This window comes from Zonotrichia leucophrys, chromosome 9, assembly GCF_028769735.1.
Source record: "Zonotrichia leucophrys gambelii isolate GWCS_2022_RI chromosome 9, RI_Zleu_2.0, whole genome shotgun sequence".
NCBI lineage: Eukaryota > Metazoa > Chordata > Aves > Passeriformes > Passerellidae > Zonotrichia > Zonotrichia leucophrys.
Window position 1 is genome coordinate 20,741,367 of NC_088179.1, and position 22,864 is coordinate 20,764,230.

General features: G+C 43.2%; 1 protein-coding gene across 1 annotated transcript in view; it reads right to left on the bottom strand.

The window, feature by feature from the left end:
* The window catches only part of FNDC3B (fibronectin type III domain containing 3B), a 184,409-nt gene that overhangs the window by 36,503 nt on the left and 125,042 nt on the right, over window positions 1-22,864 (bottom strand). Inside the window, exons 10-20 of the mRNA XM_064721110.1 lie at window positions 20,404-20,542; window positions 20,027-20,080; window positions 11,770-11,894; window positions 8,790-8,964; window positions 8,032-8,118; window positions 6,247-6,385; window positions 5,637-5,708; window positions 5,053-5,171; window positions 3,461-3,566; window positions 2,519-2,691; window positions 357-470 (exon numbers count right to left, since the gene is read on the bottom strand). Of these exons, the coding sequence (XP_064577180.1) occupies window positions 357-470; window positions 2,519-2,691; window positions 3,461-3,566; window positions 5,053-5,171; window positions 5,637-5,708; window positions 6,247-6,385; window positions 8,032-8,118; window positions 8,790-8,964; window positions 11,770-11,894; window positions 20,027-20,080; window positions 20,404-20,542 (1,303 nt within the window). The remainder of the gene's footprint in view (window positions 1-356; window positions 471-2,518; window positions 2,692-3,460; window positions 3,567-5,052; window positions 5,172-5,636; window positions 5,709-6,246; window positions 6,386-8,031; window positions 8,119-8,789; window positions 8,965-11,769; window positions 11,895-20,026; window positions 20,081-20,403; window positions 20,543-22,864) is intronic.

The following is a 22,864-nucleotide window of genomic DNA, read 5'->3' on the forward strand; positions in this document are numbered from 1 at the left end:
TCCGTATCAGAGACTCCAGTTTCAGCCAAAATCAAATATTTATATTTATAATTCGAAATGAGAACATGCTGATGTGCTAAAAGCTTGCAGAGCGCACTTCTATCATCTGATGCCAGTGCAGGAGGCTTTGTGTCTGAATCCTGGTCTGGAAGACTCATGTCCAGCTTTGTGTAATTCTTCAGAGCAAAGCAGAGAAGATGATTTTCTACAATAGAATAGTTTCTACCTAGGGTTTCCCTGCATAACAAGATAGCTCCAGCCCAGTGAACAGCTCTCAAGCTCACTTTTGAGTTCTGTGCTGAGCATACTGGTCTGGGTAAGCAAGGTGGAATCAAACAGGCAGGGACCTGACTCACCTCCCAGCTGACCAGGACTCGTGTGTTGGACAGGAAGGACAGGGAAGGTGCTCTGCACTGGCCTGGTGGTCCTGCTGCTGTGGTGACCTCTGTCACCTCCGAATACGGCCCGTACTGCAGGGGAACAAGGTACCATCATCATCATCATTATTATTATTATTATGTTACTACTACTATTAATATACAGGTGTACACCCATCTCAAAGCCCTCAAGAGCTTCCCAAAAACAGCACACAAACTTTTTCACCACACTAAACTTTCTCAAAGGCAGACTGGGTTTCCAGCACCTGGCACCAACCACCAGAGCTCAGGATGAGCCCACATGAATGACTCAGAGTTGAAGTGTGAGGTGAGCTCAGGAACAAGCAGAGAGCAGGCACATCCTTTGTGCATCCTCCTGTGTGGCAGCAAGTGCTCATGAAAGCAGAAACCACCTCCAATTTGCCCAGAAGTGAGAATGAGCACACAGTAACCGAGGAACAGTTTGTGTCCCTCTGCCTTACTTAGCACAGGGTGTCCATGTATCAAAACCAGCATCCCATGGATACAAAGAGGAGCACAAAGACCAAAGCACACATTGGAGTCCATTTCCAGTTTCTTTTACACAGAATATCTGCCCCAAGTTACTGTATCAGGACAGGATGTGCTGGACGCCAGCCTGGCACAAAGTGCAGGGACACGCCGCGCACACTCCGCTCCATGGGCAGCTCAGCTCAGACAGCCTCTGAGCCCGTGGCAGCAGAATAATTTAAATGCCGATTAGCAAAAGAGAAAAAAAGCCAATTTTCAGCAGTCTGAGAGCCTGGTTTCATCCAGCAGTGCGAGGACAGGAGATAGCACTGAAGCAGCCTTTCTGAGGCCTCCTGAGTGGAAGAGCGAGGTTTGCTCAGTACATCCCCGAGTTAATTAGAAATCGTTCTCCAGAACAAAGCAGCTTCACTTGGAAGCAATTAGAGGAAAAACACTGGTATTTACTTATTTTGTAATGCAGTATTAGTGAGCATGAAAAAAAGGAGCCACTACAAAAAGGCCAAACGACAGAGAAATTATGAACCCCAGAAAACTTCTCAGCAGATGTGTCAGTATCTGCCATCAAAAAAGGCCAACACTGATTGCTTTGTCCTACAAAGAATGTACATGTCAAAAAATATAATTTATTGACTTCTGCTCTTTTTGAGGAAGAATCTGGTAAAGGACATCCTCCTCTATTTTGCACCTGGTAGAAAAACAGAGCCAAACCAGAATCAACTCCATCATTTAACAAAGGCTGGAATCAGAAATGCTTTGCAACTGTTCTGCTGAAAAAATAAAGGAAAAAAGAAAAAAAAGGCAAAGCATCACATACTCAAAGCTACCAGGTAGGCAATGGCTCTCACTCCAGCAAGCAAATCTTATCTTTCCATGAGCATTTAATTAATTTTTCACAAAAACAAAACAGTGTGTGTTTTTAAACCAAAACAGTCTTGCAGATATTTCTAATACCCAAGTTTTAACAGAACTTCTCCCTGCAAGTGAGTAACTTCAAACCTTTGTGTTATGTTTGTCATCAAGATTTCCTGGGGAGAAACACGTCAATGCATGTAGCTTAGTTGGACTTTATATAAAACACCACTGGAATGACACAAAGGAAAGCATAATCAACCCAAACCTCAATGAAAAAGAAAAAGATCTTTCTACAGATCTCTGTGGACATCAGACAGAATTTCTGATGTATTTGGGAAGGCACTTCTTCCAAGGAAATAATTTAATAGAAAAGTCTCACTGAATCTATAAAGCACACATTTTTTTTGGAATTAAATCAAAAATGTCACCAGGAGTGTGCGTTTCCTTCAAAACACACCACCTGGGTGAAATTGCAGTTCTTGTTTTTACACACTTTAGATTTAAAACAGAAAGGAGGAAATGCAACAGAATGAGGACGAAGAGAATCCTCCCTGCAAGCAGCTGTGACTTTTGGCAGGGATTTGGCACACTTGGGAGCAGCCGATTCTGGCCAAACCGTACCAGTACCTGAAATCTCCTTCTAAAAGCGACCCAGGTCTAAAACTGCAGCTCCTCCTCCCACGCTCCTTCTGAGCATTTATCACATGTTTTTTCCTTTGCCCAGGTCCCCCTGCCCAGCTGAGGAGCAGCCCTGACAGCACCCAGAGGTGCTCACGTACCCCGCCGTCGTTCAGGGCCCGCACGCGGAACCCGTAGGTGGCCCCGGGCAGGAGGCTGCCCACGGTGCACTCCAGCTCAGCCCCGTGGTACACCTCAGAAACCACCTCCTCGGGGGCTGTCATCTCCACGCTGTACTCAGAGACAGGGCAGCCGCTTTCTGACTCAGGGGCATCTAAAAGAAATCATGGAATTCGTTAGTAGCGTTAGGGCGCGCGCCAGAACAGCCATTTTTACTTCATATACCACAGAAATGTGTATTTCTGCTAGACAGAAGATATCTTCTATTTACATAGATACAGATATCTCTCTTTTGTTATGGGCACCCTTGTTTTTACCCATGAAAACCATGTATTTGATAACACCTGCATGTTATGTTACAAGTCAGTAGCACAGAATCAAACTGCCTGGGGATCAGAAAAACAACAGCCACCAAAATGCTTCCAGCAATCATATGGGTGGATTTTTATACTGGTGTTGAAATATATTTGACAGTTAGAAATTTTACTTATCCAGAATTTGGCTTAACAAGTGTTGCCACAAAAATACTTGGATGCTGCAAGATTATCACTGTAAAGAAAACACTCTGTTGGAAACTGGCATCTGTCTTGCATTCTGAAAAATGTTCATTTTTTGACAACTTAGTGCCATGAGTGTAGTCCAACATCTTTGCACAATAACAGGGTGTCCAATAGATTATGCATTATACCGTGGATCAAGATTTAAATGTCACCCAAACTCTCAATATGTTCTAACATAAATTTTTGAAAAAAAAGTTATACATTAGAAGTACCAGAACACTTCTGCTAAGCCAATATTTCAAAGGAATAAAAAAAAAGATTTTGAGTCACATTGTGTTTTTGAAATAAAAGGAGAGAGATTCTAATGAAGCTGATACTTATTAGCCCTGATAGGGACAGGGTTAAAAAACAAAAAAGGCTTACCCCACTGCAGCTGCACCTCCCTGTGCCTCGGCTTGCCCAGCAGCCGGGGCGGGCGGCAGGGCCCCGGCGCCACGCTCAGCGTGCGGACAGGTAAACTCTCGGAGCACTGGGGGAGAACAGAGCTCAGTTACACACCCTGGAATGAGCACAGCTCAGGTACACCTGACAGGAGCACAGCCCAGTTACACCTGACAGGAGCACAGCTCAGGTACACCTGACAGAGCACAGCCCAGTTATACACCCTGACAGGAGCACAGCTCAGGTACACCTGACAGAGCACAGCCCAGTCACACCTGACAGGAGCACAGTTCAGTCACACCTGACAGGAGCACAGCCCAGTTACACCTGACAGGAGCACAGTTCAGTTACACTGACAGGAGCACAGCTCAGTTACACCTGACAGAGCACAGCTCAGTTACACTGACAGGAGCACAGCTCAGTTACACCTGACAGAGCACAGCTCAGTTACACTGACAGGAGCACAGCTCAGGTACACCTGACAAAGCACAGCTCAGTTACACCTGACAGGAGAACAGCCCAGTCACACCTGACAGGAGCACAGTTCAGTTACACCTGACAGGAGCACAGCCCAGTTACACCTGACAGGAGCACAGCTCAGTTATACACCCTGGAATGAGCACAGCTCAGTCACACCTGACAGGAGCACAGCTCAGTTACACCTGACAAAGCACAGCTCAGTTACACTGACAGGAGCACAGCCCAGTCACACCTGACAGGAGCACAGCTCAGTTACACCTGACAGGAGCACAGCTCAGTTACACCTGACAGGAGCACAGCCCAGTTATACACTCTGCCAGGAACACAGCTCAGTCACCTCTGCCATGGCCACTACCTTCAAGGTGAGCCACAGCAATGGAACAGCACAAAAAATTGTCTTCTACCCCCACCACTTTATGGAAATTTATATAAACAGTAAAGGAGAGGAGATGCTATCAAGCATGTCAGTACAAATACAATTAATGGAGTTCCTTCATTAGCATTCTCAATACTGGGCTGTCTGTTTTAATTTTCCTCATTTTGAAAATAATGTCAAGGCCTGAAGTACTCAATCTTAAATGAGAGAAAAACTTATCAAAGCAGGAAGAATAAGTGTATGGGTACTGAATTAAAATCACAGAGGGGAATTACAGGAATTGGGGTCTGAAATAAGGAACCCAAAAACTTAAAGGATTCAGCCCTATGAAAGGTAATTGTTACAACAAACCACCTCTTTCTGCATCCTCCAGTCAATACAGGGTCAAGCACATGAGAGTCTGGGGCCTTTTCCAAGAAAGTGGCCACATCAGATAAACATGATGATCTTTTTCTAATGTAAATACAAACAACTACAGATTGGTTCTGAGGAAACCAAATCTCACTAAATTGCAGCTTGCTGAAAAGAAAGTTATGTACACACAGAAATCTAAAATTCAGCAACTTGCAGCATGAGATTAACTGCAATCAGTGTAGTTTCACTGTGCTACAGGGAAAACATTTCCCTTCTTTTGAAAGCAGAAGTATTTTACCAAAATTAGCAGATAAATCTCTGAAAAATATAAACCCAATAGCCCTTATTGTTAGATAACACCCACCTGACTGTGTCCACCAGTGCTGATACAGCACGCCCGGAGTTTATACAAAGTGCCTGGTTTCAAGTGAGTACAGGTGTATTCTGTGGCTGAGCCACTATAGGCCACTTCCCACTGGTTTGCTAAAAATAAGATATATCCAAGTTTAAATAAATGGAAAGCAACACATTTAGGAGTGTCCAGGAGAAAGAAAATCTTCCACAAATGACATATTTCAGGAAAATCATTATTATCACTATGAATGTTATTCTCCACTTGAAGACATACCACATAGACATACATGCAAATACATATACTTACAAATAAATATGAGTATATATATAATGTATAAATGTGCAAATATATGCACACAAATATAAATAAAAATATTGCTAGATTTAGCCATATAACAAAGTTCTGTCATTATTAGTAAAAAATCCACTACAAAACCTTCCCAAAATCCAACCCCAGCTCACCCAGGAATCCTGCAAAGTACATAACTGTTGAAATCACATTATGAAGGCATTAATTATAATAACCTAAAGAATCAGGACTTCCATATAGTAGCCACAGTGTTTTTAAATTGAGACAACTTGTCTCACGTTTACCTTCTGGACTTCCTTGAGAAATCTCCAGCAGATACTTTAGGATTTCTGAACCACCATTATCCTGTGGAGGATCTGGAAAAGTCAGACAAGAAAAGGAGTGAAAGGTGACAAAACAATTACCAAACCTGCTCCTGATCCAGCTCCTTCTCCACAAACTCCTGCACAGTAACCACACCAGGTTATGGGCAGCAGAAGGGGGTGACAGACATTTGTTTTCAGCATGAATCAGACTAAAGGTGCTGGATAATGATGATCCAAACAAAATGTATGGAAAAAGCACTGAAAGGGAAGCTGTGCAGAGGTTTGCCCCATTAAAAAAGGAGGCAGCTGGAATGAAGCTGCAATGGGACATGAAATGGAGAGTGAAAAGCCTGAAGATGTGCTTGAGTGTGAATTAATCAAAAACAAAATATTTTTGCTTCTGAACACACAAGAGCCTCTACACACCTTTTAGAATATTAAAAAAAGTAACCTGTCAAGTTCTCCAAACACATTCAACTTTGGGCTGAGAAGGAGCATGAAAAATCTAAGTTCTAACACACATTTACATGATTTATTTGCATTTCTTACGACCCAAAAAGCTCTGCTACATCAGTCTGAGCTGGCTTACCCCACTTCACACTAAAGCCATGAGATGTTATTGGCCCCTTGATCACGGGTCTGGTGGGAGGTCCTGGCCTGTCTGGGCTGGTTGTGCAGACCAACACCTCGCTGGGAGAACTCTTCCCTTCCACGTTGGAAGCAAACAGCTGAAACAAAACCACAGTGAGTTTACCCCTGTTCACTGCAACTGCTCTCCTGGCAGTTCTGCAGCAGACTTCTGTCAGTAATTGCACAAATGTCACATCCCAAAGTGTGTGGGACTGTAGTAACAGATACTAGATTGTCATGATGTTTCTTTACAAACCATAGTGATTTCTTCCCCTCCCACCATCAGCAATAGATCATGACATGTTTAGGATAAAAGCAGTGCTGGTTTTCCCTTTAAAGAAAAAGAAAAGCCACTTTTTAAAAATAACTGGGTCAACTTGCAACAAGTAGTTTTCTCCTAAAAGAAAAATAAAAGAACTATAACAATAACAAAATAAGAAAACTATAACAATAACTTTGGTATTTTTGTTTTGGAGGTATTTCTAACTGCTATTTATAAAGTAATTCAGACTATCAGTAATCACACAATTAAAAGTCAGATCAAAGTTGTGCCTGTAGCCAGTGACACCAGGCTACAAATTTGTTCTGATATAATTGCAGTTTGGTGAAATCTATGTTTAATTTGAAAGCAGGTCTGCAAAGAAGCACTAAGGGTTCTCTTCTCTCACCTGCCACTGCAGCCTTTACAACACTAAGCTAAAAGGCATCACCTCAGAGTGACAGCACAAAAACTTCCCAATCCTTTGGGTAGTTCAGGCAACTTCACAAGGTTTTCTGTCCCAGAGAGCAGAAAAAGAGCATTCCCTGTGAGGGTGGTGAGGCCCTGGCACAGGCTGCTCAGAGATGCTGTGAATGCCCCATGGACAGAGAATTGTTCAAGGCAAGGTTGGAGCACCCTGGTCTAGAGGGAGGTGTCCCTGTCCACAGCAGGAGGGTTGGAATCTGGTGATTTTCAAACCCAAACCATTCTATGACTTTATGATTTTTTTCTTTCAGTTGCTCCTGAATGTACGAAGACCTAGAGAATTCAGGTGTTGGCCTCACACACAGCTTCTGGCCATCTCCAGAGGGACACCACACATGGGTGGCACCTCCTGTGGACAGGGATGGAAGGAGAGCAGCACCACAGCTGATCCTGGATAACCCAACTGCCTTCTCCTCAACAGCAGCACCCACACTGTGCTCTGATCACAGGCCTCAGCACGGAGAGGAAAATGCTGAACTTGGTGTCTGCAGGAAGACTCCAGAGCATCTCTCAGGGCTCTGAGCATCCACAGAGGAGAAGACACCAACACTTGCTAAAACCCAGCTCCAGAACCAGCCACATTGATATATGAGACAGAAAAGCTTCATCCTGTGGCTGCCAGGGGAACACAGGCCCCTGTGCTGGCTGGGCACCTGACAGGGTTTGCTGCATTCTGTAGAAGTGAGATAGGATTTGTCACCAGGTTTTTGGGAGCAATGCAGCCAACTGTGACCACCTCACACGCTGAGCTACACTTTTACAACATCCTCCCACATGGTACTGAGAACTGTGATTGTTCCCCATAGTCTGAGCAACAGTATCTCCCCTGTGTGATAAAGGCAGAAACACAACTAACAGTTTCATATATTAGGTCACAGTATAACGCAAATTTGTATTTGATGACTCAGTTTTGGAGGGAGCACTAAAGGATCCCTGCAGTGCCTGGAAAAAACCCAAACCAGAAAACCCTACACAATGACAAGAGGAAAAAGGCTTTACCCTGAATTTATACTGTGTGCTTCTTCTGAGATTCTTCACAGTACAGGCTTGCTCCTCTCCAGTGTACTTTGGGTGAAACACGCTGTCCTAAAAAAATACAAAACCAAACAAATTCCTGTAAGTGAGAAGTCTGTGAAAGTGTTCCCTGTGTTAGCCTGTACCTACAACACATTACAGAGGGGCTTTAGAGCTGAGTGCCTTAAAAAAAAAACAAAACAAGAAAAAACAAACATATAATACATATAACAATATTACTATTATTATTATTATTATTATTGTTATTATTATTATTACTACTATTACTTTTAACTGCAAGGCCACAATACTTTTTTTTTAGAATTGACATGTTGCAGCTGCCCTGAATAATGCAATTTTGCTGCAAAATCAGCACAAAACCAATTGTGGCAGTTGAACCTGCTACAGAACTGGAAGTGACAGATGACAGAACACCGGCCCACCAAGGAGCAGCCAGGAGGACATGTCAGACTGACCTGGCCAGGGACAAGCTGCCCTGTACCTCACAGAATCCTGTGTGGCTTTGTGAATAATCACAGATGACAGCAGAGATTTTCAGCTGAGGATTCCCAATTCTGCTGTGCAGCAGAGCAAATCAGCAGAATTTGCTCTGAATACCCTGCCAAGTCCCCAGCACTCCTGGAAGGCCCTCCAAAGGAACAGTCCATGCTGTTCTCAGGCATCTCCAATTATAAATCAAAACTCAGTTTAAGTCATGCACTTTATGGCAACACAGCACTCACATTATCTTCTTCCTGGATTTCCAGGGTGTAGGAAATCACTTCCTCTGGTGTGCATCCCTCTACTTTATTCCACTGCAGGGAGATCCACGTCACCCCAGCGCGCAAGAGCCGCGGTGCAGAAGGGGTCTGAGGAATATTGCCTGCAGTGTAGCAAACCACCTCCTGGCTGTACCCACTGCTCAGAGACAGAGCACACAGAGAAATATCAAACACAGGCAAACAAACCTCCAAATCCCCCCAAGACAAAGAAACAAACAAAAAAACCCCAAAAACAACAGCAACAACCAAAAAAACCACAAAAATTAACCCAAATAAATCCCAAATAAACCCACCCCACCACCACAATAACACAAAGCTAAAGAAACCTAAACCTCAATGTACTTAGAGAAATAGTTCACATTTTCAAAAAATTTGGATGAAGTTCAAATTTCTCAGGTGGAAAAGATGAACATCTAGTTAGGAAATGCCAGAACCAAGAATAGAAAAAAATGTAGGACAATAATTTTTTTCCACAATAACACTGGGAAAAAAAATTTGAATGCCTAAAAATATTAACTTGGTATGAAGTGTGGAGGAAAATCTCATTTAACAAAGGGGAACTAGAGTAGAGGAAACAAAGCTTCAAGTGTTCAACATTTGGATGTTGAACCTGAGATGTGCAGAATACCAGTTCTATAAACTCTGATCAAGCTCTCAAAGGAAGGTGACATTCTTGCAATTTTCAAATCTGTTTGCAAAGTACAAAACTTGTATCATCTTGTACCTTAAAGTCACACCATGACCTTAACACACAGAAAAAGCCAAATCTCTTTATTCCAAATTTTCTTTTTCAAAAATAATCTATTTATTGAAATACACTTACATTTAAATAAAGCACCTATAACTAAAACCCAAACAAGACAAAAATCATCATACATGGTAAGTCCATAAAAGCATTACAACAAACCAAAGCCATCTCATGACATGAAGTGTTAGATGACATTATCATGCCTTAATTTTGAGTGCTGTCTATAAAAATAAGGCATGTATGCTGGTGCTTATCTCACAGATTAGCACAGAACAGCTGACCATAAATAGTTTTTAGCTCACTCCTTCCTCAATAGCCTGAGGGGAGAGAAAAAAGGGAGAAAGAGAAGAAACAAAAAAAAAATGGAGGGGAGGAGTGTTGAAACATGCACTAAGATATTTTAAAAATCTGGAATCTGGCAAAGAAAAGAGATGCCAGAACTGGGAACTCTGCACAAACCCAATTCCCTTCCAGTTACACTCAGCAGGTCCAGCTCAGCCCCCCTCTCTCTCCACATTATTTCAATGGGGAGGGAATTAATCTTGGAAGAAGTTGGGAAAGGGACTTTGTGCACACAGGAGTGGTCTCAGTCCATGTCAGGGAAAACACAGGAACATGAATAAAGCAGCTTTCTAAAGCTATAAATTACTGAGAGGCTTGTGTTTGGGACGACAGAACAATGCAGGAGTTTCCCTCCACAAAACACATTGTTATAAACCACTGGTGTTTCTTTGTGTCCTTGTAATAATGATTAGATCCTGTTTAGCTAAGGAGGACAATAAAGGAGTGCACAAGGGCACTGCATGTTTGGCTTCTTCACAGCTGAACCTTTCCTGGCCTGAGCCCAGGAGCACACGCTGCCCTTGCAGCACAAAGTCCCTTCTCTGGGCACACTCTGCCCCTCAGCTGCAGAACATTTCACCCCAGGGCTCCCCAGCAGCTCCCAGAGCACTGAACTAAGTCTGGTTTCTCACCCATCTTCATGTGAGTGCATCAGTTTGTGTGCAAGGAAAAGCAGAAGCTAAACCCCATCTTTCAGTGCTTTGGATGTCCTCTCCCAGTCCTGCCTGTCTCTCCCTTCTTTCCCACCCCATCAGCCAGCCCTGCCAGTCCTGAAGAAGGAAGGGACTGTACTGCTGAAAAGAGACAGAAGGGCTTTGCTTTAAACCAGAAAAATAAATATATCAAGATTCCTTTCAAAATCTGTAACTCAACTTCCCCTTGCTTGTTTTTCTTGGTTCACAGAGGTCCCTAGTGGGAATTTTACATAACAGATGTATTCTTTTCGTATTAGGATCAGACCACAAAACACCATTTAACACCTCAAAAGGAGCCTATCTGCTCAGGCTGATCTCATCAGCTGAAGGTACACAGCAATTCCCTGGGAGGTGAAGGATATCATCAAGGAAAGCCTGACTTACCTTGAAGCATTAACAACAGAGCAAATGTCAGATACTAAACGCAAAACCATTGTGAAAAATGCGTGTATTTTACGACTGGCTTCTCACAAATATTAAAATGAATATTATACGTGTTGTGTTAGAAAGTAATGCTGTATTAATTCTCTTAAGTACTGTGTTAAATATAGTTTTAGGTTATAAAAATTGTTAAAATAGAAACTATGCTGTGTAGGATACATTTTTTAAAGACAGGACTCCAGTGAGATAGCAGCCACAGGACACCTGAATCTTTCAGAGAAAAAGAATTTATTGCTCCATTATCAGAAGAAATGAACTTCTTCCTGCCTTGAAGGCACTGTTAGGATTGGGAGGAAGAAGCTGATGATGACCAGCCAGAATCCTGTGTTTGAATGGAATTTATGCATCATGGATGAAGTGTATGACTATGCAACGGGCTATTGCTTTTAAGGGTTAATCCTCTGTTAACTGTGTCCTTTTTCGGGCTCATGCTGCCCAGAAAAAGGTACCCAGACATCCATAACTCTTTGTATTTGTTGTCTCATATTGTCCTAATTCAAATTGTCCAAATTATTATTACTCTAATTGTATTACTATTTTTATAACCATTTCATTACTATCAAACTTTTAAAATTTTAAAAACAAGTGAGTGGCGTTTTTCACACCATGAAGAGAAAAGACACAAAAACCCCCTAGAAATTCCTCTTTATTGATGGGTGAACTTTTCAAGCAGCACTTTTTCTCAAGGAAGCTCTCAGCTCTCTGAGGAGCTCACCTGGTACCGATGTCGTTCTGGGCCGCCAGGCGGAAGGTGTAGCCCAGAGCCGGGCACAGCTTGGTCAGCTTGCAATGCTTCTGGCTCCCAAAGTAACATTCTCTGAAACCACTGTTCCTCTTTCCCTGGAAAGAGAGAAATCTGTGATCGGATTGCTATGAAACAAAACCACGCCATGTTTATTTCAAAAGTGCTATCAGAATGAGATGTTTTCATAAAGGAAGCTGTGCGAGCGCTGACAGCACTGCTGTGCTCTGAAAATCACACAGCTCAGCAGAGTCTGCTGTCACATCCCTTCTCCTCTCACCTTCTGGGAGTTGTGAGATGTGTCTACAGCACATTGAAATACAATTTATCCCACTCACAAACAAAAAAAGTGGGAAAATTATGAATGAAATGAATCTCTGCATCTCCTCGGTCACAGGAGCAGGGATAAAGGCGCAGCCAACACTCTGCAAGCACTGTTCTCCCCCGAGCATCCCTCGCTGGGATTGTCTCAGCAGTTCCCTATCCCACCAGAGGGCTCTCGCTCCCCACGCTCCAGCACAGCCAGCAGGACAAGCTGCTGGGACCTTCCCCTGCTCTCGGGGCAAAATTCCTCATCCCAGAGGAATATCCAGCGTGCCAGGCTCTGCACCCACCCACTGCCCCGAGCACACCGCGTGTGAGGAGTGAACGGGGATTTTGGGGAAGTCTGGAACTTTTTAAAGGAACCTGTTTGCCAGAGGGATGAGTTTTGGGAGCTTCACATCACTGTGACCAGGAGCAATGATCCATCCTGGGAAAGGCAGCACGAGGCAGCATCCCAGAGGGAATGGAGACACTTCTCCAGCTCCCAAACTCGAGCTAACATCCCAGAAGGAATGGAGACACATCTCCAGCTCCCAAACACAAGACAGAAGCCCAGAGGGTATGGAGACACTTCTTCCAAACACGAGGCAGCACCCAGAGGGAATGGAGACACTTCTCCAGCTCCCAAACACTTCCTCAGGTGCTGGTTTGTATCTCAGCACCGTCAAGCACAAGGACACTCACAAGTTCTCTCCCTGATCACATCACATTTAAAACAAAACCAAACTCCTACTAATGCAGCCCAGCTTGGCACAGTCTGGGGCAGGAATAAAGCCCAGATGTTTGCAGGACAGAGTAAACTGAAGTAACAGGGAATAATTATTCCCTACAGTAACAGGGAATATCTGGACTCATTCTAGGCCACACATGAAAAATGCTCAGTTTGAAATCTTTCAGGAGAAAAGGCATGGATTGCTCAGCTCCTCATAAATAATATCTACCAGTCCTGGAATGGGTGAAAGGAGTTTTAATTTCAGTACTCAAATATAGGATTATTGGACATTATGTCATTATTTATTATTATTTATTTATATAAAAAAATATTTAAAATATATGTTATTTATGAAAATAATTTAAAATTGGGTACATTATGAAGTACCCAGAAGCCCACCAGAATGGAGGCCTGACAAAGCACACCCATGGGCTCCAACATGTGCAGAAAACAGGGTTATGCCCATCTCTGCAACTTCTTCTGACTGAAAAGCTCTGCTGAGCCATTTACTAGTTTTGGCACACACCATTTTTAATTTTTATGTACCATTTTTAATTTTTACTGTAGTATTTACTGTACTATTCACATGGGAATCCCGCTGAGGCCAGCAGCCCCACCTGCCGTGCCTCCTTGGGCTCACTGTGCCCTCCCACACACTGTTCCTCCTCCATGCTCAGAACATCTCCACTAAAGAGCTCAAAAATGCCTGAGTGGGACAAGCATTTTTCACTGTCCCACTCTCCAGCCCCTGCCAATTTCCACCTCTTCTCCCTCGACTGTGCCCAGAAGGAAAAACTCCCTGAAAGGTTTTTAGTGAATCTCCAGGATGTGTTTATCAGGCTAGAAACAGCCACCGAGATGATTTCCAGCACAGCACAGCAGTGGGGAGGCACTGAAGGGACGTTCAGCACGCTGGCAAACAGCCAGAACTTTTATTTATACAGAGGGAGCCTACACTTGTTCTAGAACTCCTTTACACACAACCTCCTTCAGCTTCACCCACCTGCTCCAGCATTGCTGCACAGCTCAGGTAAATTCAGGAGGGGAATTGGAAAAGAATCACGAAACCCAAAGCGAAAACAGTTTGTAAATGAGGAAAATATTTACAGATCTAAAATCCCTAGCCATAGAGTGCTATGGTAGAATTGCTAGTTACAGAGTTCTATGGTAGAATTTCTTTAGGACAAAATTAACAGGTGAGCATACTTCTCAGCTCAGCAGCAATAGATTTAAAATGCAGACTATACAAAACCTAATTAGAAATCTTATGTTTCAGTAAAATATCCATTCATCAGTTCAGCACTACTAAAAATAGATTTTTTTCCCCTATGCAAACTCTCTTTTACAGGTTGAGTTGTCTTTAAATTAATTTTTCCTCAACTCTTTAATGACTTCACTGCTTATAAATAATTGAAAACATTTAATTTATTTTGGATTTCTCTTTAAGAACGCCTTTTTAAAAAATAATTTTCCTATGCTTTTTTTCCAACAGAACAAAGTGACCAATTGCTAAGCATATGGTCAATAAAACAATGCTGGCAAAAAAAGGGAAATCATGGAAAATCTCACCTATAGCACAATGCCTGAACTGAGAGCACTGGGCCAAGCAAACTCTCATTTGTCAGCCTGGCTGGTTAAAATTTTGCCAAGATTGCCAAACATTTAAGGTATCTTTAACTTTATAACACTACAAACCCTGATATTGTATATATTTCTCTTCCAGAACTGGTATTGTACATTCCCCAGACTCACTCAGAGACCAACTGGTATTCAGATTACTCAGACTGGCTGGTATTTTGGATTCTATTGGCACTAATTGGAGAGGCTGGCCGATATTTCTAATTATCCTGGCATTAATAGCCTGGAAATAGCCTCTCTGCTCCTTCTCTCCCAAGATTTATGAAAGCACTAATGCTGGCATAATTATAGACAGGAACAACTGGCAGGCTGGTACTGGCTGCCACCCAAGAGCCTTACAGCTTTCCCAGAATCCTTCTCCTAGTCTTTGTACACTCGGCATCCAAGTTTTTAATCCTTCAAATAATGTTTCGTAAGTTGCTTAAAATACACTGTATCGCTTCTGCAAGGATTTGCAGTCCCCACATTGCAGAGGGAGAGCGCTGTTCCCCTGCCCCAGCCTGGGGGAGGCTTCTCCTGCCTCCTCCAGCCTGGGCTCCCTTTTGTCCTCCAGGACAGCCCACCCTGTGCTGGACCATCCTTGTCTGAGGGAACAAGGACAACTCAGCCCCACAAATCCCTCCTGCATTGCACAATGCTCCAGCAGTGTTTAAACACCATCGTAGCTCGGCTGCTCTTTCAGCAACATTGCAAGCTGCACGCTCACCCAGCACAGGGTGCATGGCTTTCTTTGGAGAGTGTGTTTACTGAAGAAGGGATCTGAGGTTTGAAATAGGTTTTGTTGACTGATTCGAGGTTTGAAATGGGTTTTGTTGGCTGAGGTCCCTGCAGCAGACCCAGTAAATAAGCACAGGAGGAGGAAGGGGCTGCTGCAGGTACAGCAGGGCAGGGATGGAGCACAGTCCTGCTCAGGGCTGAAGCAGAGCTCAGCACCACATCTGTGAGCAGCATGCAGCACTGACATCTGCTGTGGCCACACCAGCACGGGCTGCTGTGCTTGGGTCGTGCTGGCAATAAAAAGGAACAGACTGAAACTCAATCTGACACAGAGCTGAGGAGCAAACTGTCAACAATTAGTGCAACACACCCTCAGATCTCTGCAGAGGATTTACTGTGCCAGTTATGCAAGTAACTGAGTTTTCTCTATACACAAACACTCAGGAGGCAGAAAAGGACCTACAAAACATCCCTGAATTATACACAAACCCCAGTTTTATGCAAGGCTCTCCTCTTGCATGTCTCACAAGAGTGGCACAGCCACAGAACAAACTCAGGGAGGGCAGGTAAGTGAATAAACACAAACATGGAGCTCCCAGTACCCAGCCCTGGTAAATCACCTCTGAGGTGCTGGGCTCACATTATCAGCTGGTATAAACAAGCACATCTCTGCTACCTCGAGGAATTTAAAACTTTGTGGCAGAACAAAATCATCCCCATTTCTCTCTATGTAAACTTCATTATTAACTATCCATCATCAAATCATTAAGTAGTGTGGTGTTGTATCAGTCTCTCTCTGGAGTAAATTAAAGTGAGCTGCTTACTGGGTAAGAATTAAAGCTGCTTTGAGCTCTGCACAGAACAGGGACACACACTGTGTGAGAGGGATGTCCTTGTCTCTGGCTCAGAACATTCCTGCCCTTTCCCATCGAGAATGAATAGGATACTCTGGCTATCCATATACACAAGAGAAACATTTATTTACTACCACTTAATCACACAACAAGCATTTCACATCTAATTAGCAACAAAGGCCTGGTTCTTACAGCAGTGCCAGCAGCATTTTTCAGTGCAGCTACAGTTTAGTGATTTTGATGAATGCTGGCATCAGGGAAAGCATCACCTCCTTTACAGTCATGTTTTCTGTTTGGTATATTTTTAATGCTATTTTTTCCCCTGATTAGCTTTTTGCTTACCCTGAATAATCAATCCTGGCACCAAGTCATCAATTCATCAAAGTTCATAGCAAAAGAGCCAGAAGGTGAAGTTTTCCTTAATTACCAATTTTAACTGATTTTATTGCCAGAGAACTAATGCACCTGCGGTGCAAGCATGTTCCAATCCCAAGGAAATCCAGAATACCTGAGACAGGGGCTGATCCTTACTTCTTCAGAGTCAGTGGAAATTTTCCTAGGGTACATCCAGTGTACCTGAGTGACAATTTGCTGAACTGATCTTTTACTCTCCTATTTAAGAATTAAGTGCCCTTCATAGTTCTTCAGGCATTTTAAGAGATAATGGTTTATTAGCAAGGTATGACAACTCTAATTCAAAGACTTGGATCAGTAAAGGGAAAGCATTTGTGTTTTCTAACTAAACATGCAGCACCACTTACATTACAAACCAATTTAAGCCAAACTGGGATAGAAAAATGTAGGATAACTGGAATAGATTTATGTACTAACAACCTTCCAGAGTCTGCAGGTCAGGAAAAATCCCAGAACTAAACTGAAGCAGCAGTTGGGTAGGGTGGCACAGTAACATATTAAGCAGTATAATCTTCTAGAATTTCCCACGTCACCTAATGCTTCTGCTGCCACTTTACAGCCACAATTAATGCCACCTCCAGTCCTGGAGGCACTTTGGATGCTACACACTGCTCCTCTACCCCATAAAAACAGAAAGAACCAGGTGAGATACAGCTGAGCATCTGACACACTCTGAGAACTGGGCTGTCCTACAGACAGACAGACAGACAGACATCTGTGACCCCCCATCCAGGAGCACAAAGGGGCTGCAGGAGCCCCTCCCTTGGAGGGATAACTCTGCTTGAGCTGGGGGAACACACTGGTGTGACTGGGACACAACTGGAGTGTTTTCCTGGATGTCCCCACCCCTCTCCACGCCTCCCACACCTGATGCCAGCTCTGTTTGCAGCCTTTGCACAGGAGCCTTGCAGGATCTGTGTGCCATGAGTGTGGCAAGGGCTTTCCACACCACTCTTCCCTAGGAAGGGACTCTACTTCCTAAGCACGCTGCCACTTTAGGGTATTTCTCCACCTTTATCATCTGACAGATTTCTTGCTCTCTGCTCTTGCAAAGCCCTCTCTGCTTTGCAGCCACGATTTCATTTCCTTCTGATGGCTGATTATTTTACCCTGTGCCTCACAGCTCGTGAATGCTGCTGTAGCTGAGCTCTGGCAGTGTGCTCCCTGCTGCCTGGCAGCCCTCTCCTGTGCCCTGATGTATGTATTCCTTGATTTCAGCAGGACACAGTGTGGCCTTGTGGAGAAGGCAGTGCTTGTGCTTGTGTGGAGTGCACAGAACCAAGCTCGGGGCTGCAGGGCACTGCAAGTGAATTCTCTTTTGTACCTGGGTGCCAGAGTTCCAGCAGCTGAGTGCACCTCACTGTCACTCTGGTTTTTTAAGATTTTCTAAGCTTTCTAATGTTGACATTCTTGTAGTGAACTTTCTCACACACTTTCTGTAAATAACTCATTGTTTTGCATTCCTTTATGGAAGAAGAAAGAGTTGATGGACTGTTAGTTTGACCAGTGTCATTGGAGAGGTGGCACTGTCACCCTACAATCCGCTGTCACTTTTGAAAAACTATAAATGTTGGAGTCAGAAAATAAACTTCCTTTTTTTCCTTCACCTTGTGAACAGAGGTGTGTGCTTGTGTTCTTCCTCAGAGGCACAGCCTGCCATGGCCCATGAAAAAGTGACTGCAGCATCCTGCCAGCCACCACTGCATGTGATGGGGCTGCTGCAAACTCAGCCTGCATCCCCAGACTTTTCCTTTCACAAGCTTTAATACCAGGCTTTAATTTCAGTGGCTCAACGTTGCATTTCTGTCTCTCATCAGAGAGATGAGAGACAGAAATCTCTTATCTCTTGTTTTTCTAAAAAATTTTTAGAGAAGCTACACCTGTGGCATTAACTGTCTCAGAAGCTGCCAGCTACATTTCAGCCAGGAGTCCTGTCAAACCATTGGAGATGCACCAAATTAATTTGTGCAGGGCCATTATTCTTTCATCTGTGCTGGCCAGCTATCCATTATAATCTCAGATTTCAGGGCTGTTACTGAGAAAACAAGGTAATTAAAACAGGTAGACTAAGGGAATCTGGATGCCTTAAATTTTCCCATTGGTAGCTGAACTACCCTAAACCAAACTGCTTTTGCTCTGTGAAAAATGGGTGCCATAAGTATTTTTTCTGAAGACAAAATTCTTATTAAAGAATTTGAAGGATTTTAGAATTGCCCAATATATATCCAAAAGTATGCCTATGCTCCATGTAGTCACAATGAACATTACAGTATTTGCACTGTATTAATTATCTGCTGATGGTCCTTCTGACAGGACTTCTGTAGCTTCCCTTTGCTTAGCAGGCTGGAATCATCCATGTTTTCACAGCTCTGTGCTGCTCTGCTCCTTCAGCTCCAGGTTACTGGAAGCTTTGGAAGAAATGTGCACAATCAAGATGTCACAGGACTAACAGGATCATTATGGCCCAAGCTTTTGGAGAAATCTCTCTTCACCTCCTTTCCCAGACTTCACACTCCCCTTTTTCCCTTCTTCAGTGACAACCTCTGGCTTTCCATTATGAGCAGAGGGACAGCAAGTCATTCTGAAGTTATTGCTCAACTTTAGTTCAGGTTCTGAGGGTTTCTCACCATGCAGACCCCAGCAGCTGTGACAGTGCACACAACAATGTTTGCAGTGAGTGCTTCCAAACACCCAACATGCAGCAGAACGAGCAGGGAATGTGTGGTGGAATGGTGGAATGCCATGGTGGAAAACTATTCATAACAGAAAACTCCCTTTAGAGTATTTTTAGACTACAAAAGACCTCAAGAGATGTTTCTCAGACTTTAAAACCAAACACTCTTTCACACCCTTCATTTCCCAACTCATGACTTTTTATTTACATGTTGTCCAAGCCCTGTCTGTCATCCAGTTTATTCTTTTCCTTCAGAGATAAAACTCCCTGACTCATGCTTTCTGCAGAAATATGACTTACAGAAAGGAAAGGGGGCAGAAATTAGGGGACAAAGAACACACCTCCAGCAAATCCTGCACATCATCTCTCAGGGCACTCTCCCAACAGCTCACTAACCATGGAAGATATTCAGGAGAAAATTTATTTCCTTTTGTGTCTGGAAGGGGGCTAATTGCCAGTACACAAAGGACACTTATTTTGACCCTGAGTACATTTCTGTGGACAGGTCTGCAAGATCATGGTTTTTCTCCTCTAAGGCAGGAGCAAGTGTTTGTTCTGCACTCAGCAGCAGAAGAAAGAGATCATGAACAGAACTGTAAGATACATCACAAGTAATTAAATAGCAAGTAATGCTAATTAAATAAAGTACACCAAATGAGTGATAAAAGATTTCAAGGGTACAGAAACAGAACATTGTCTCTATATAAAATAAATTGAATGGAAAGTTTTCCCCTCACTGCCTCTTTCACCTTTCCAACTCTTTACCTAATGCCATCAGGATTTCATTTTCCCATTTCTACTTTGTCCTGTATTTAATTACTTTTCTTTACTCAGCAAATCCTTGTAAAGTCTGAGTGCCATTTATTTGTGTATTTATTTCATCCAGTAACTACTTACCTCATCCCACTCCAGAAGGTAGCTGGTGATTTTTGAACCATTATCAATGGGTGCCTACGAACAAAAATAAACAAAAGGTGATTTGGGGAGTAAGAGGAAACACCTTCACCTCCCCCAGGCAAATAAGCACAGCTTCAAGTGAAACCAAAGCTTTGCACATGGCTTGGCAACCTCCTAACCAATGCTGGGAAGGAGCTGGACATAATGAAACACATACATTTTAAAAGTCAAGTCGGTGCACAGGAAGGGATTTGTCAGAGCAGAGCAAGTTCAAGTCCCTTACTGCAAAATTACTGTCTCAGCTTTCAATTATTTCCAACCTTTATGCTCGCTGTCAGAACTTTCCCCCTGCTTTGCCCGAACCAAGTGTTACCCACCTTCCACTGCAAGGTTAAGGAGCTTTTGGTCCTGTGTGAGGCTTTGGGAGGGAAGGGGCTCTCTGGTGCTGAGCTGTGAGTGGTGAAGCTGACTGGCTCTGAGCAGGATCCTTTGACTGAGTTGTACGTTGCATATACCCTGGAACAGAATTGAAATGGGTCATAAATGTGCTGACACACAAAGTGGCACTGCCTTGGCCTCAGTGACCACCAAAGCACCCACAACACCATCCACTAATGACAATGGCTATCCTAGCTTTACTTCACTTATACAACAATGCAAAAAACATTACAGCAGAAGAGGAACATTGTTTTGTGCAAATATTCCCATGGACCACTGAGTTATCTTCATTATCTTTTCTTTCCACCAATATTTCCTTGCCTATTGCCAGAATTCCACACACTGTGGCAAAATCCTGCTTGAAACACAACAGGGAAAAAAGGTATCAACTTTAATGCCTGTTAACACTTGATCCACATGTACCATGTTGATTGCAGGTATCTGCTGGTCTCCTCCCATGGGTACAATCTTCTCCTACATAACTCAGGAATCAACATTTACTGCATCTCCATGGACTAGAACTAACACAGGCCAGCAACACTGCTGTGATAAATTAAAACTCTTCAAAGCAAATTCCATTTCAGGCAAATCCTCTATATGTCAGCACAGAGCATGCAATAACAAATAATATGGGAAAGCAAATGGGATGTAGTTGAGCACTTCCTCACAAGGTGCTTTTCTCTGAAAAAGTAATGACGTTATTTTTCCCCTTCACATTTTCCATGCAGCAAAAGAAAGTGCAAATTGGGAGTCTTCTACTCAAAGCAAAGTTCAGGCCATGACCAGACAATGACCTCTGAGTTGGCTGTAGCTATTGTGTGCTTGAATGCAGAGCTAAAGAAAGGGCAATTTCTAAATTTGTTTTCAGTAGATAAGCGTAATTTATGCACAATGACCACCTACATAGAATCAAACCCTCTGGGGGAGGTAGACAAGATCTGGTGCTGCTTTACACATCACCTGTTAGCAGGCAGGAGCAACAAGAAATGCAATTAATTGAGTCTGCATCTGGCAAGTGGCACATGTGTGTGCTGGAAATGAGCGTGGCCTGGCATGCAGCACATGCCACAAGGGAAATAAAACCCTGTGAAAATGAGCTCAAGGGGCATCTCCTGCAAGCCACTGAAGCCCTGAGCACTGAGGGCACCACAGCAACACACCTGGAGGGAAGCAGGTGGTGGCTCAGAGCAAACCAGGCTGTTCCAGCAAGGAGCACAAGCACCTTGTCCAGCAGAGACAAAGCCCTGAGGGATGCTGCCAAGGTCAAGGAGACCCAAGGCGATCTGCCCAGTAACTGCCGGCCCCATCAATTTCTTTCCTCAACAGATTTATTTCTTCACAGTCATTAATACATAATGCAGCTTCAGTGAAGGAAATAAAAACCAAAAAACTATGGTGGAAAGCAAACAGCCGCTGCTTCAGTGACAGCTCGCTCCACTTCAAACATTGCTGCTGCTTTGCAAGGCTGACTGTTGTATTTAGTCACTCCTTTTGAAACAGAAGTTATTGTTAACTTCTCACAAGCAACCTGTATTTGGCAAACCTGCAAGAAGGTGGAGGGAACTGTAGGCAGGGAGGAAGAAGTCAGCAAGGACCTGGGGCAAACACCCACAGCACCCCTAAAAATGACTGAGACCTCAGCTGTGCATGGTGACCTCTCTGGTGTTTGAATTTGGCTTCGAAAGAGGTGTTCAATGCCCAGAAGGAAGCTCAATAGTGTTTTACAACCTTCTCCTTGTTACCATCCCTTTGCTGCTAAGGACAAGGCTCTTGCCCCATTAAGGAGCTGCATCTTTTCCTCATTTATGAGAAGTTCCTTCTGGTCTTGTGCTTCTACTTGAAAAATTCATTTTAGGGCTAGAAAAAATCCTCAAAAATAATCTACAGTAGCAGAGCTAGATGGACACATTTTGGTGTTGGATTGGTTTCTTTTAGCTCTCAGAAGCAATGTGTTGGTTCTTTAAGTTTTACAAACAGGAGCAACCTTGATGTGAAACAGTGTGCCTAGCCCTTATCTGGAAAAACAGAAGGGAACAACAGACAAGAGTGAAAGGATTTTTTTTTTTTAAAGGATATTGAAGGTAAGTGAACAGGATGTAAATTCAAAGGCTTGGTTCATAAAGTCTTTAAAAAAAAGCAACATGAGCAGGTAACACAGTGTTAAAACAATCAGAGAACAAAACTAGAATGTGTTAATAGTTAATAAATGTGTAAAACACATTTTCAGAATCAAAGAGAAATATGTTATGAAAACATCAACACAGTTCAGTGTGAATCCATTTTTTTCTTGGAATAAATGCAGAAGTGTCTATGGTCAGATGGATCTGTATGCAGCAGCTTTACTTCCCAAAGCATGGCCTCCTTATCAAAAACGTGTGGAGACTTCCAGTGTTCATCTTA